The 13,346-nt window shown below is 40.5% G+C and overlaps 2 protein-coding genes across 2 annotated transcripts in view; both read left to right on the top strand.

The window, feature by feature from the left end:
* Positions 1 to 13,346, top strand: part of LOC128610718 (carcinoembryonic antigen-related cell adhesion molecule 5-like) — a 34,320-nt gene that overhangs the window by 1,946 nt on the left and 19,028 nt on the right. The window contains exon 4 of the mRNA XM_053630135.1: positions 128 to 400. Coding sequence (XP_053486110.1) covers positions 128 to 400 — 273 coding nt within the window. The remainder of the gene's footprint in view (positions 1 to 127; positions 401 to 13,346) is intronic.
* On the top strand, positions 1,821 to 10,490 carry LOC128610363 (Fc receptor-like protein 5). The gene is made up of 7 exons (XM_053629626.1): positions 1,821 to 1,992; positions 2,098 to 2,415; positions 2,610 to 2,612; positions 2,737 to 3,003; positions 3,821 to 4,069; positions 8,035 to 8,312; positions 8,466 to 10,490. The coding sequence occupies exons 1-6, from the start codon at positions 1,896 to 1,898 to the stop codon at positions 8,202 to 8,204; spliced, it is 1,104 nt and encodes a 367-aa protein (XP_053485601.1). The 5' UTR covers positions 1,821 to 1,895; the 3' UTR covers positions 8,205 to 8,312; positions 8,466 to 10,490.

Here is a 13,346-nt window from a genome sequence, read left to right as displayed (position 1 = left end):
TGTCTGATCTTACCCTCCTGTAACATGCACTGATACACATAATCATTACAAAACACACTGATTAAATATCAAATGGTCAGAGAAGGGTGTGTTTGACTGATTTGATGTATTTGTTGTAACTGTACAGAGAGACCAAAAGCCGTTCTGACTCTGCAGCCTGATGGACAGATATTCAGTGGACAGGAAGTCACTTTCACATGTGAAATACGAGGACATGCAGACAATGAGTGGATGTACCACTGGTATAAAGATGGTGTCCAAATATTCTTCTACACTGAGAACAGTAAATATTCAATCACTCCTGTAGAGTCTCTCAGCGCTAAATACACCTGCAGTGGACGGAGAATAAATGACTCTCAGACCTCAGAGACCAGCAACGCTGTTACACTCACTGTGTCAGGTGTGTGTGTGTGTGTGTGTGTGTGTGTGTGTGTGTGTGTATGTTTTAATCTCTTCCTCACACAAATATTTAGTAACTTCAGCATCACATCACTACATGCAGTGTGGATTAAGTTCACAAGATTTCTTTAAAATGTCACAGATCCGGAAAAAAAAACATTTCGTTACTTATCCTGTGTCTAGTAATGATTAATGGTGTAGTTGTACATTCACTGTGTTCAACATTCATAATAGTGAACACACTTATGAAGATGAATTCATTGAGTGTGTATTTATGCACCACTCATAAAGTACATTTTAAAAAAATGAAAAACCTTTTAAACTTCAGTGTGTTTGTTCAATTATTAACCATTTATTTTGTTCATAATTATAGTCATAGAGCTGCACAATATGCATACAAAGTGTGATATGCAGTAAAGATGTTGGACTTTGAGATGATGATGTGAAATGCAGTCGATGAAGACTAAAGATGTGATTTTTATTTATTTGCTGACTCAATGTGCTGCAAAATGCTGAACATGAAAATGTCCCAGGTTTATCCAATAATAAATAATATTAATGGCAAATTATCGCTTCTTTTATTATTACTGCATTAAGTGTAAAATGAAATAATAAAATGCATTCTGCTGGTTCAAATATTTTATATTGAAGGATGTTTTAAATAACAATACAACATAATGCAGTACATTTTGTCTTTACACTTTTTCTTGAATAAGAGAACAATGTACTTCACATTAAATCTACTTTTTACAGTAGAGTCTTTACAGTGTATCAGTAATAGTGTGTTTGTCTGTAGTAGTGATTAGTGTGTTAAACACTCTGAGAGCAGAACATGAACAGTTAACATCCTGAACTGTGTGTTTCATCTCCAACTGCAGAAAAACCTAAACCTGAACTCACACCAAGTCGTGAAGGAGCTGTACTGAAAGGAAACTACGTGACTCTGTTCTGTACACTGAAGCTGCAGTCTGCTGGATGGAAGTTTTACTGGATCAAACCCACACAGAGCACTGAGACTGAGACTGAAGCTGAAACAGACTACTACACTAAAACATACAGCTCAGTTAGAGTCTCTGATGGAGGTCAGTACAGGTGCAGAGCTGGAAGAGGAAACCCAGTCTACTACACACACTACAGTGATGCACTCTGGGTAAATGTTACTGGTGAGTAAAAACAGGTTGCAAAACACGGCATCATCACTAATCAATTGAATATATAGCAGTTGTAGTATTAGAACTGTACATTATTGAAGTGTGTTTGTATTTGGGTTAATAATAAAACAAAAATAAAATAATAATTAATAATAAAATTATTTTTCTGTAGAGAGTCCTAAAGCTGTGGTGACCATAAAGCCTGATAAACATGTGTTCAGTGGAGAGACTGTGACTCTCAGATGTGAAATACAGGGAGGAGGAGACACTGAGTGGACATATGACTGGGATAAGAAAGATAAAACACTCTACCCCACAACACAGGAGTTCAGCTTCAGCTCAGTTATGAATTATAACAGTGGTGAATTCACCTGCAGAGGGTGGAGAAGCAGTGACTCTCAGAGATCAGAGATCAGTGATGCTGTTACACTCACTGTATCAGGTGAGTGTGTGAGTTTGTTTTATCTTGTCATTAATTATATGTAACAAGATTACCACTCTGTATGATTTAATTTAATTTTATTTATTTACATCTGTTGTCCATCAGATGCAGCAGAGGCAGTAGTGAGTGTGTCTCCACTGCGCTGGCTGACTGAAGGAGACTCAGTGACTCTAAGCTGTGAGGTTAAACACTCCTCTACAGGCTGGACATTCAGCTGGTACACAGAGGTTCCCTCCAGAGACAGTCAGGGTTCCCTCAGGTACAGTACAGCGCTCCTCTCAGACAGCAGCAGAGGATCTGGAGGCTCCTACACTCTCAGTCCTGTTACTGTGAATCACACAGGAGTTTATATGTGCAGCGCAGAGAGAGGAGAACCAGTCTTTCACACACGGGACAGCAACCTACAGCCACTGTGCATTACTGGTGAGGAAATAAATCAACAATAGTGTTGAGTTGGAGTGTAGCAAATGTCCATTTATTAATATTAAGTGTTGTATATGTGCTAATGTGTTGTGTAATAACTGTTTATATTTAAACTCCTTAGTGAGGAATGTGTAAAGCAGCTGTATAAGCACCTCATAGTAGATTTTTATTCAGATATCATTGTCTAATCAAAGCAAGTATTAGTCCTGTAGTAATTTTAATGTTACACATGTTTACTAAACTGTACACTGAAATTAACATCATGATAAAATACATGTTAATTTTCAGAATAAGATCTGAATTATAATGTGTGTGTTTCAGGTGAATCTCCTCCAGTGTCTCTGATCATCAATCCCAGCAGAACTCAACACTTTACTGCTGACTCTCTCTCACTGAGCTGTGAGGACCAGAGTGACTCTACTGGATGGACAGTGAGAGGATACACACACAGTGAGACAGTGTCTGATTGTTCATCAGTTTCAGGATCTACATGTAACATCAGCTCCCTCTCTACATCACACACTGGAGTTTACTGGTGTCAGTCTGAATCTGGAGGACGCAGTAATCCTGTCAACATCACAGTGCACAGTGAGTCTTCAATGTTCTCATCAGTAATAGATGTACAATATACAGGAATAAAGATAACACTTTTATAATCTACTGAATTGTTGAAAAGAATTTATAATATTGTTATAAAGAAACTGAGTGCAGTTTCTAGGGTGACACAGATTTGATGTTTTCACTCAGTCGATTCTAACAAAAGACCAACAGATAGCGCTGTGTTCAGGGCTGCAGAGATCTGAGACACAGAGGTTTATACACACATCTGCACACAAAGATCAGACTCAGAATAAAAAAGAGGAAAAAAAGAATACAGAGAGATGAGACCTTTTGGATGCCAGGATCACCTTTATTACTAACATAAAGAACAAGGTAGACAGAATTGAGCAAGACACACACACACACACACACACACACACACACACACACACACACACACACACACAAAGCGAGAGAAGAGGCATAAATACATTAGATTTACATAAATAAAACTATTATCCCCATATAGAAATTAGACTGCAGAAGGTAAACCTAAAAAAGCTTCTCACAATGTTTTAACAATAAAAATATAAACAAAAATAAGAAATAAGAATAACTCATGAAGACTAGTTTAGTTTCAGGATGTTAAGAATATTACAGTGAAAGCTGCTTTCACATCTGAATGTTACTGATAAAACTGGCATTTAAGCATATCTTCTCCTTCACACATGAAGACTCTGTGAGCGCTGCACTGTGTACACTCTCTCTGATATCTACCACTGATTTACTGTAGCTCTCGGTGTTAAAATCATTACTGTATTTTACACACTTTCGGATTTCAGTGTCTTCTTTCTCTTTCCTACAGATGGTCATGTGATCCTGGACAGTCCTGTCCATCCTGTGACTGAGGGACATCCTCTGACTTTACATTGTTTATCTCGCAACTCAAAGACTTCAGCTTCTGGTGTTGATTTCTATAAAGATGGTTCCGTCCTGCAGAACAAGACTACAGGAGAGATGACCATCAGTACTGTCTCAAAGTCAGATGAAGGTTTCTACCACTGTAAACACCCAGAGAGAGGAGAGTCACCGAAAAGCTGGGTTTCAGTCAGAGGTGAGAAACCTTGAGAGAATTTCTTTTTATTTGATTCTCTTTTTATTAACAAAGTTTATATGCACAGTGTTTTCAGTCAGCTTTCAAAGTATTTGATTCCCTTTGTAACAATAACATTTAATTGTTAATTGTACAAGATGGCGGCGCGCACAGTCGCAGCGGCTCACGGCTCTCCTTTTCAGTGCTCTTTTTTGTTGTTTTTGTATTATTTCTTTATTACTTGTTTGTGTATTATCGGTTCTGCAAACATTCGCTATACAAGCAAGAACCTTATGGATATTGGGGACCAGCACCGAATACCTATTTCAAGAGTCTTTCATCACACGCACAACATCCCAGACGGCATAGCGAGATAGCCGGGCTCTCCGTGGATTGTTGTCGGGTCCAGAAGGCGGCGCAGACGAGGGGATGCAGGTCTGGTGTTATGTTAAGGCTAAGAAAACAACCACACAAGCCACCTCTACCGAGCCTGTTTTCTCTCCAATGCCAGATCCCTGGTGCATAAAATGAACGTTTTGGAATTACAACTAGCTGGAAATCGCTACGTTCGTGATTGTTGTGTTTTAAATTATTACTGAAACCTGGCTTCATCCGAGGATACCTGATGATAGCATGCAGCTAGCAGGTCGTACTTTGCTCCACTGGGACAGGACTGAGGACTCCGGTAAGGGCGGGGGCTCTGTATGTATGTGCATGAGAACTGGTGTAATAACGGAACAATGATAGATAAACATTGTTCCCCTGACCTCGAGAACATGTCTGTAAGATGTCGGCCCTTTTTTCGACCGAGAGAGCTAACAGTAGTGATTATCACGGCTGTGTATATTCCACCTGACGCCAATGTGTACACGGCGCTCTCTCTCTCCTGTTGAACACCATAAACGAACAGCAGCGGGCTTACCCCGACAGTGTTCCCATAAGTGCAGGAGATTTTAATAAGGCGAACTTGAAGACTGTACTCCCGAAATTTTATCAACATGTTAAGTGTTTTACTAGAGGGGCGAACACTCTGGATCATGTTTACTCCAACATTAAGCATGCGTATCGAGCCATACCTCTCCCCCACCTCGGCCAATCAGACCATCTCTCCCTCCTGCTCTCCCCTGCCTACACCCCCTCAGACGCAGTGTCACGCCCACTACAAAGACTGTTACCACCTGTCCTGACGATGCATTCTCCAAACTTCAGGACTGCCTCGAACAGACAGACTGGGACTTATTTGAACATCAGGAGCTAGAAACATTAACAGGAACGGTGCTGGACTATATCAAGTTCTGTATCAGAAATGTGACTGTGGACAAAAACATTCGGGTTTTCCCAAACCAGAAACCTTGGATGACCAAACAGGTCCGCACACTCCTCAGAGCCCGTGACGCTGCCTTCAGGTCTGGTAATAGAGCTCTGTATAGAGCCGCTCGTGCCAACCTGAAAGGTGGTAGTAAGGAAGCTAAGGCGGACCATAAGAGGAGCATAGAATCCCACCTGTCCAGTAAAAATAAACGGGAGGTGTGGCAGGGCATACAAGACATCACAAACCACAGAGGCCGCAATGCGACAACAGGAGACCTGAGTGCGATTCTGGCAGAAGAGTTAAATTGCTTCTTTGCTCGCTTTGAAACATCACAACAACAGCACTCATCTGCTCCAGCCTTACCTCCACCCTCATCTGGCTCGCGCACCAGTCCAGCCCTGCCTCCATCCCGTCCTCGTTCCTGCACCACTCTACTTACAGTGAGGGAACATGATGTTAGACGGATGTTTCTGGCAGTGAACCCCAGGAAGGCAGCTGGCCCAGACGGAGTACCTGGTAAGGTGCTCAGATCGTGTGCCCACCAGCTTGCCCATATCTTTACCAGAATCTTCAATCTCTCCCTGGCCCAAGCAGTCACCCCGCCCTGCCTAAAATCAGCCACAATCATTCCAGTGCCAAAGAAGTCTCCCACCACTAGCCTAAATGATTATCGTCCTGTGGCCCTCACTCCAGTTATCATGAAGTGCTTTGAGAGACTGGTTCTTCAGCACATCAAGGACTACCTCCCCCCAGACTTCGATCCTTATCAGTTTGCATATCGCGCAAACAGATCCACAGGGGATGCTATCGTCGTAGCTCTCCACTCCGTGTTGAGACATCTAGAGCAGCAACAGAGCTACGTCCGGATGCTTTTTGTGGATTATAGTTCGGCTTTTAATACAATCATTCCGGATATTCTCATCACCAAATTGGTCACCCTTGGCCTCACGTGTGCCTGGATAAAGGACTTTCTCACTAACCGGTCTCAGACAGTGAGACTCGGACCCCACCTCTCCTCCACTCGCACGTTGAGTACCGGTTCTCCACAGGGCTGTGTGCTGAGCCCCCTCCTGTACTGTCTCTACACGTCCGACTGTAGTCCGGTCCACAATAACAATCTTATCGTCAAGTTTGCTGACGACACCACAGTAGTCGGACTCCTCTCAAAGGGAGATGAGGTAGCCTATAGAGAGGAAGTCCTGAACTTGGCGGCCTGGTGTTCAGAGAACAATCTGGCTCTAAACACTAAGAAAACCAAGGAGCTCATTGTGGACTTCAGGAAGCACAACACTGAGCTAGCCCCCCTTTTCATCAATGGTGAGTGTGTGGAGAGGATCCACACCTTCCGGTTTCTTGGCGTCCTTATCTCTGCAGACGTCTCCTGGACAGACAATATCACAGCGGTTATTAAGAAGGCTCAAAAGCGGCTACACTCCCTGAGGGTTCTCAGGAAGTACAATCTGGACCCCAATCTGCTGCTGACCTTCTACCGCTCGTCCGTCGAGAGCCTGCTGACATACTGTATCTCTGTGTGGTACGGTAGCTGCACCGCGCAGACAGGGAGAGGCTTCAGAGAGTAATAAGAGCAAGAGCAGCACAGAAGAGCATTGGCTGCCCTCTCCCCTCCCTGATGGATATTTACACCTTCCATTGCCTCAGCAGAGGAAAAAGCATCATTAAGGACAGCTCTCACCCTGGCTCTGATCTGTTTAATCTGTTGCCCTCAGGGAGACGTTACAGGTGCATCAGAACAAGGACTAATAGATTTAAGAATAGTTTTTCCCCCAAAGCTATAACCATTCTAAACACATACATGTACTGATTTCACAGTATAGGTATAATAGTGTCTCAGAACTGTGCATTTCATAGTATCCCCCCCCCCCCCCCGGTACTATTTATTACTTATTTATTATTTATTATTTACTCTTTTCGTGTGGTTATATTTTTTTCTTTTATTTTTATTTTATTCTATCTTCGTAATTTTTATGTACATGTTGGCACGGAACAAAAAGGAGTGGCTCTTAATTTCATTATACATGTGTATAGTGACAATAAAAGGCATTCATTCATTTAATGTTATTAATGTCTGAATCTGGAGGACGCAGTAATCCCGTCAACATCACAGTGCACAGTGAGTCTTCAATGTTCTCATCAGTAATAGATGTACAGTATACAGGAATAAAGAGAACACTTTTAAAATCTACTGAATTGTTGAAAAGAAATTATAATATTGTTATAAAGAAACTGAGTGCAGTTTCTAGGGTGACACAGATTTGATGTTTTTATTCAGTCGATTCTAACAAAAGACCAACAGATAGCGCTGTGTTCAGGGCTGCAGAGATCTGAGCCACAGAGGTTTATACACACATCTGCACACAAAGATCAGACTCGGAGAATAAAAAAGAGGAAAAAAAAGAATACAGAGAGATGAGACGTTTTGGATGTCAGTATCACCTTTATTACTAGCATAAAGGCAAATATAACTGCCCTAATGTTCAGTTAAATGTATGTGGTTAAAGAAACATATTAAGTTACAGACAACTTTTCAGACTCATATCTTCACATGAAACTTAAATGTATGATCTGTAATGTATGCTTTATATATGATTAATTATAATCTATTATTATGATGATTATATAATTATTTTATTATCCATGGTATTTTTCCCTGCAGTTCTATCAGATGGAAAAGCTCCACTGTCGGTACTGAAGCTCCTCAGCAGTGCAGTAGCGGCCTCTCCGTATGTGCTGGTGACCATCATTCTGGCAGTGAAGTGTTACAGAGCTCGAAGTAAGACCTCACAGTGTTCTTCATTAGCCATAAAATTAAACCCTGACATTTAATAAGAGGCTGATTTGAAGTGTTCATGATTGTGTATTTTACAGCTGACCCTGACGAGGACAACAGACCGTATAGAGTGATAGAAGCTGAAGCATCTGTCTGAGTCTCAGGTTTTCACATTATTTTTTATCATCTAGCTTTTATATGACAGCAGCTCCCTGTGCAACAGAGAACATTGCATTCAGCCCATGGAGCTGTGACGTGATGAACGAACGACTCTGACCCGAAGACTCGAGAGCTGAACTAATCATTTCTGTTTCCAGGGAACAGACGTGAGAAATGTGACGTTACAAAAGAAAGAACGACTCGGATCGGGAGGTGAGGTGAACTAACAGACTGTATAGCCTGAAGACCTAATGCTAAGCTATTAATTAATCATTTCTGTTGCTCATAATTTGGCCATGGCTGCAATAGCCTATATTTTATTTTTTATTCCAAATGTGATCGTTTGTGCAAGTACTAGATGTGTTGGTGAATTTAACATGTAACATTTTAATTATATTCTGCTGAAATGAAAGAAATGACTTGAAAAAAGATTTGTTCATTTTGCTGAAGGAGATTCAAAGATCCGAGTCAGTAAAATGGTCCGAACTTCCCATCACTACTGCTCACTGCAGAGCCAAATAGATGGAGCTGGACATCTAGCTCCACCTCTCTTGATCTAGTCTAGATCTCTATGGATGTAGTGAAGCACCGCTCATTTCTCCACCTACTGGCTGTTAACGTTATCAAGCCCTTCATTAGATCAAACTTACCTAATGGGGAAAAAATGTTGATTGTTAATGCACGAAGGTTAGGTCAAAGTAACCATGAGACTTGCATGGAACTGGAGATGCTGTCATAGCTAATATTGCCTTACCTTTCTTTAACATTTTTCATGATTTCATGATTTTTCTGCACTGTTTCTATGACAAACTGCATGACTAGACTACCTTCTTTTTTCCCCACTGTATTAAGGCTATGTAAGCTATTTGTGAATTTCCTAAGTCATATGTGATTCATTAATGTAATAAAGTGTGCTCCTAATATGCTCTTTGCTTTTAAACATGGGAACTGAGTTACCCTTGCAGGTGTGATAAATAAATAAATAAATAAAATGATCACCTATCTGCTTGTCATCTCTTTTGTTGCTTTTAAATGTACACTTAGGGTCTCCCCCTCATGAAAGAAAAATGAATGCATGTACAACAAGAGTATCATTGTGAATATAATTTAGATGGAAATATGTGAATATAATGTTGGATGGACTCAGTCCACATGTGATTGTCTTCATCAAATGGTAATAAGTGTCACGAATCGTGACGGAGCAGAGATAGGACGGATGCAAGTGCAGGATGAACAGTTGTTTATTTGAAAGAGAGACAGGCAGACAAATCCAAAACGTGATCCAAAACGTAATCCACAAACATGCAAGAGGTCAGGCGATTGGCAAACAGGCATACACGTGGCAAGGCTGGAATCTAGGTCGTGGTCACGGAAAACAGGGTCGATAAACAAAACGAGAAACGAACTATGACGAGGGACTGGAAGCGGATAATCCAGCGCGAACTAACTCTAAACATGGACTGTGACTACGATACGAACTAAACTAACTCTATGACATTAATCTTCCGCGTTGTGTGCTGGGAGGCGCGCGGTATACATGCGGACATGATCAGCGTCTAAACCGCTAGCAGCTGAGAGCAATACAGACCCACGTGAAATCCCAGCCAATGACAGAACAGGGAGGAGACATGACAGAAACATAAACAAAACACACGTGTCCAGATGTCACTACGGTCAACAACGGAAAAGCGCGCTTAGAGCACGCTGCTTCAAGGGGGAATCATGACAATAAGCAACTTGTCTTGTAGTCTGAACCCAGCCATGTGTCACACTAAAGAACAAAACAAGAGGACATGTGCTCTGAGACTGGCAGAAAGGCAACCAACTCCATGAACATTTGGTAGTAGACTGGGAGTGTTACTTAATTTACAATTTATTAGTCACATACTCCACTGCCCTCAAGTGTTGCTGAATTTATTTTATTTCTATTCAGCTTTATTAGCTAAATGTACATCTAACATAAAAATCAATCTTCCCTCTAGGAAAAAAAATATAATATGATAAAAGATACAAAATAAAATTTTAGTATATTAGATTTCAAGAACACATTTTTCCCCACAAAACTTTAATGGGTTAAAAAAAAAAAAACATTTTACAAAACCTAAAACTACACGTAAAAACAATATTTTCACAGATCTACCCCACTAATTAACTTGTTAGCGGTGAGGGTTGTGCAGGCAAGACACATGAATATTTCTTTTATCGTATATTTCCTGCATGAAAAACTCCATGTCCTCTAAAATGTGTCACTGAACCACAAGTTATCTATATTTAGCTTCTCATTTTTTGATGCTATGGAAAAATTTTTACACACTGCTCAAAGTTCAATTAATCTTTAGAGTTCAGTTTTACATACTGCCATTATGTTGAATTGTCTGTGACTGTCAGACTGAGTGAACATTTCCCACTCTGTTCATCGCTGGGCTTTAAAGCGGTTGTTGTGTTTTGCTTTTCTCAGCAGTGTGAGTTAAACAATGAGAAAGAGACAGGAGGTGCTAAACTGTTTTTGCACTGCTGATCCATCATTTCACATTCTCAGGCTAAATGAAGAAAAAAATATTTACATGATGGTGAAAATAAATTAATATTGACAAAATATATATCGACTATAATTAGATAATTTTATAATTAGACTGGATTGCTTTTTTCAAAAAAAGTTCACAATATTAATACTTTTGACAACACTACTCTCACATCTAACTCCACATGAACCAGCAAGCTAACCCCTGCATGTAGTGATGGCCAGTTCTTGAATGAATTGTTCTTTTGAGCTGATTCTCCAGAAGTAATCAGTTAAGCTGGTTCACAAAATCAAACTGAATCGAACTTTAATTCCGGGTTGATGACGCAAGATGCACAGCTGTAGTAGCACGCTCCACAGCATGTCCGACTCAAAAAGAACCGTATGAGCCGGTTCAACTAACTGTCGAGGTTTGCAGAGGATTACCGAGTATTCAGACGAGTGAGTTGCTGACACTATGCACATGGCTTGAACGAGCCTGATGTGAAATGTAAGTTTCTTTAATAACAAACAAAACATATTGGAAATATGCTTATGGCTAGTTCTATTAAATACATTCTTATTAAAATGTGGAAAATCCTTTCTATCAAGAAATATAAATGAATTTTATTATAACTTATTGTGTATGCAGATTATATTTTAAGTTGTTAAGCTAAATCATGGAGTTTATAAGACTAGTTTATTCTTTCCTTATACTTTAGACACGTAGAACATATCTGTGTTTGTACATTAGTGTATGCTATGTGTGCTGTAGGTGCAAAACTTTAATGGAGGAAACTTGTGCAAGATGTGGCCTACTCAATACTGGTCTGTCGAATCCGACATGAAGGATCAGCAAATTAAACTTTGATCTCAAACACCATTAACTTAAGTGAATAAAAGGCAATAATCAGCAATATGCGTTCACACAAATGTCTTTATTTGAAGGTTTCATTGATACAACATGACACTGACACATACACTACGCCATTGCTTGATGACGTTAAAGGAACCGATGAACCGGTTCATTGAAACAAACCGTCGGAAAGAACCGGTTCGCGGAAATGAATCGGACTTTCCATCAGCCCCCGCGTGTAGGGTAGCGGCCCGCTTATAAAGCTGAAGCCCCGCCCATTCGGCATGAACCGTTATAAAGAATAAATATCAGGTAAGTATGAACACAACAACCTCACACATAAAGATAAGTATACATCATCATAAACATATACATATAAACATATAATATGATCATAATGTGAACATACACACATATTAACCACCTTCCTCATGTACATTTCAATAAAAGTCCCCCTTTTCCCCCAGACACATAAACACTGGTGCAGAAATAGGACCGGAGTTTATCTCCTCCCTCTTGCTGTAGTCTCGGCGGACTGGACCCGGAAGACGGACGCGGACTATCTACAGCACAAACAAAGACAGACTATACAAATATACAGATACGTAAATAAAGATGTTCTGTTTTAAACTTATCTGGTGTGTGTAGTGTGATTATTGGGGATGTGGATCAGCAGGGAGAAGTAATATGTGATAAAAACCTGTGTGTGTGTGTGTGTGTGTGTGTGTGTGAAATGGAGCTGTAGCGCAGACCCACGTGTGCAGTCTAGACAATGTCTACACTATTGCGTGTGTGGGGAGATGATGTGAAGTTAACTAGGTGGGCGGAGTGTGAGTGCTGTCTTGTCTTCTGTCACACAAACTTCTATGGGAGGTCCAGATGACTTGTAATGAATAATGAAATAAGAAAAAGAGAATATAATATTATTGTGAATGAAGCAGCTTCACACAGATATAAACCAGTCAAGTTCATTTCACCAAATACTGTAATAAATAAAAGGGTTAGATCAGGGGTGCCCAATACGTCCGGTCGATCGCAAAGGAAGTGCTGGTAGATCGCCATTCAAACAAAAAAAATAGATGTTAGCGATGATGTAGAGGGCAGCCAGTCTGAGATCTCGTCTTTTCTCTCACCATGTGTGGGCGATCAAACGCGCCATTGCTAAAGGTTATCGAGCGAAATCACTGAGTTAACTTTCCAATTTATTCCTACTGAAGAAAGGGTACAAAATGAGTGAGGTAGCGGGATCAAGCAAGAAACCGAAGACTTATCACTTCCATGCGGAATGGGAGGATGGTTTTTTTTTTTTTCACGATGTCATATTCGAAGTGCGTTTGTCTGATCTGCCAAGCTACCATTGCTATTCCGAAAAAGGGAAATGTGGAGCGGCACTTCAGGACTGTTCATAAAAACCACGATACTGACTACTTTTACATGGACAGCAGTAATCTAATTATCGACCTTACTCTGAGTAAGATAATAATGTGATTAAGGTGTTTACATGAGTCGCTTTTAGAATACTCCTGTCATGTTCCCGTTTTACATGTTATAGAACATAATTAGATTAACGGCCGGCGTCATTACGTCACCGCGCCACGCCGTCCGACGTCCCTCCAGAATTTCACGTGTCAACACAGTACAGTTCGTCTTCGTTATGGTACCGTATACAGTTTTGGGTGTTTT

The sequence above is a fragment of the Ictalurus furcatus genome, chromosome 7 (assembly GCF_023375685.1).
Source record: "Ictalurus furcatus strain D&B chromosome 7, Billie_1.0, whole genome shotgun sequence".
Lineage (NCBI taxonomy): Eukaryota > Metazoa > Chordata > Actinopteri > Siluriformes > Ictaluridae > Ictalurus > Ictalurus furcatus.
Note: the sequence above shows the minus strand (reverse complement) of the source record. Positions and strands in the feature narration are given on the sequence as shown.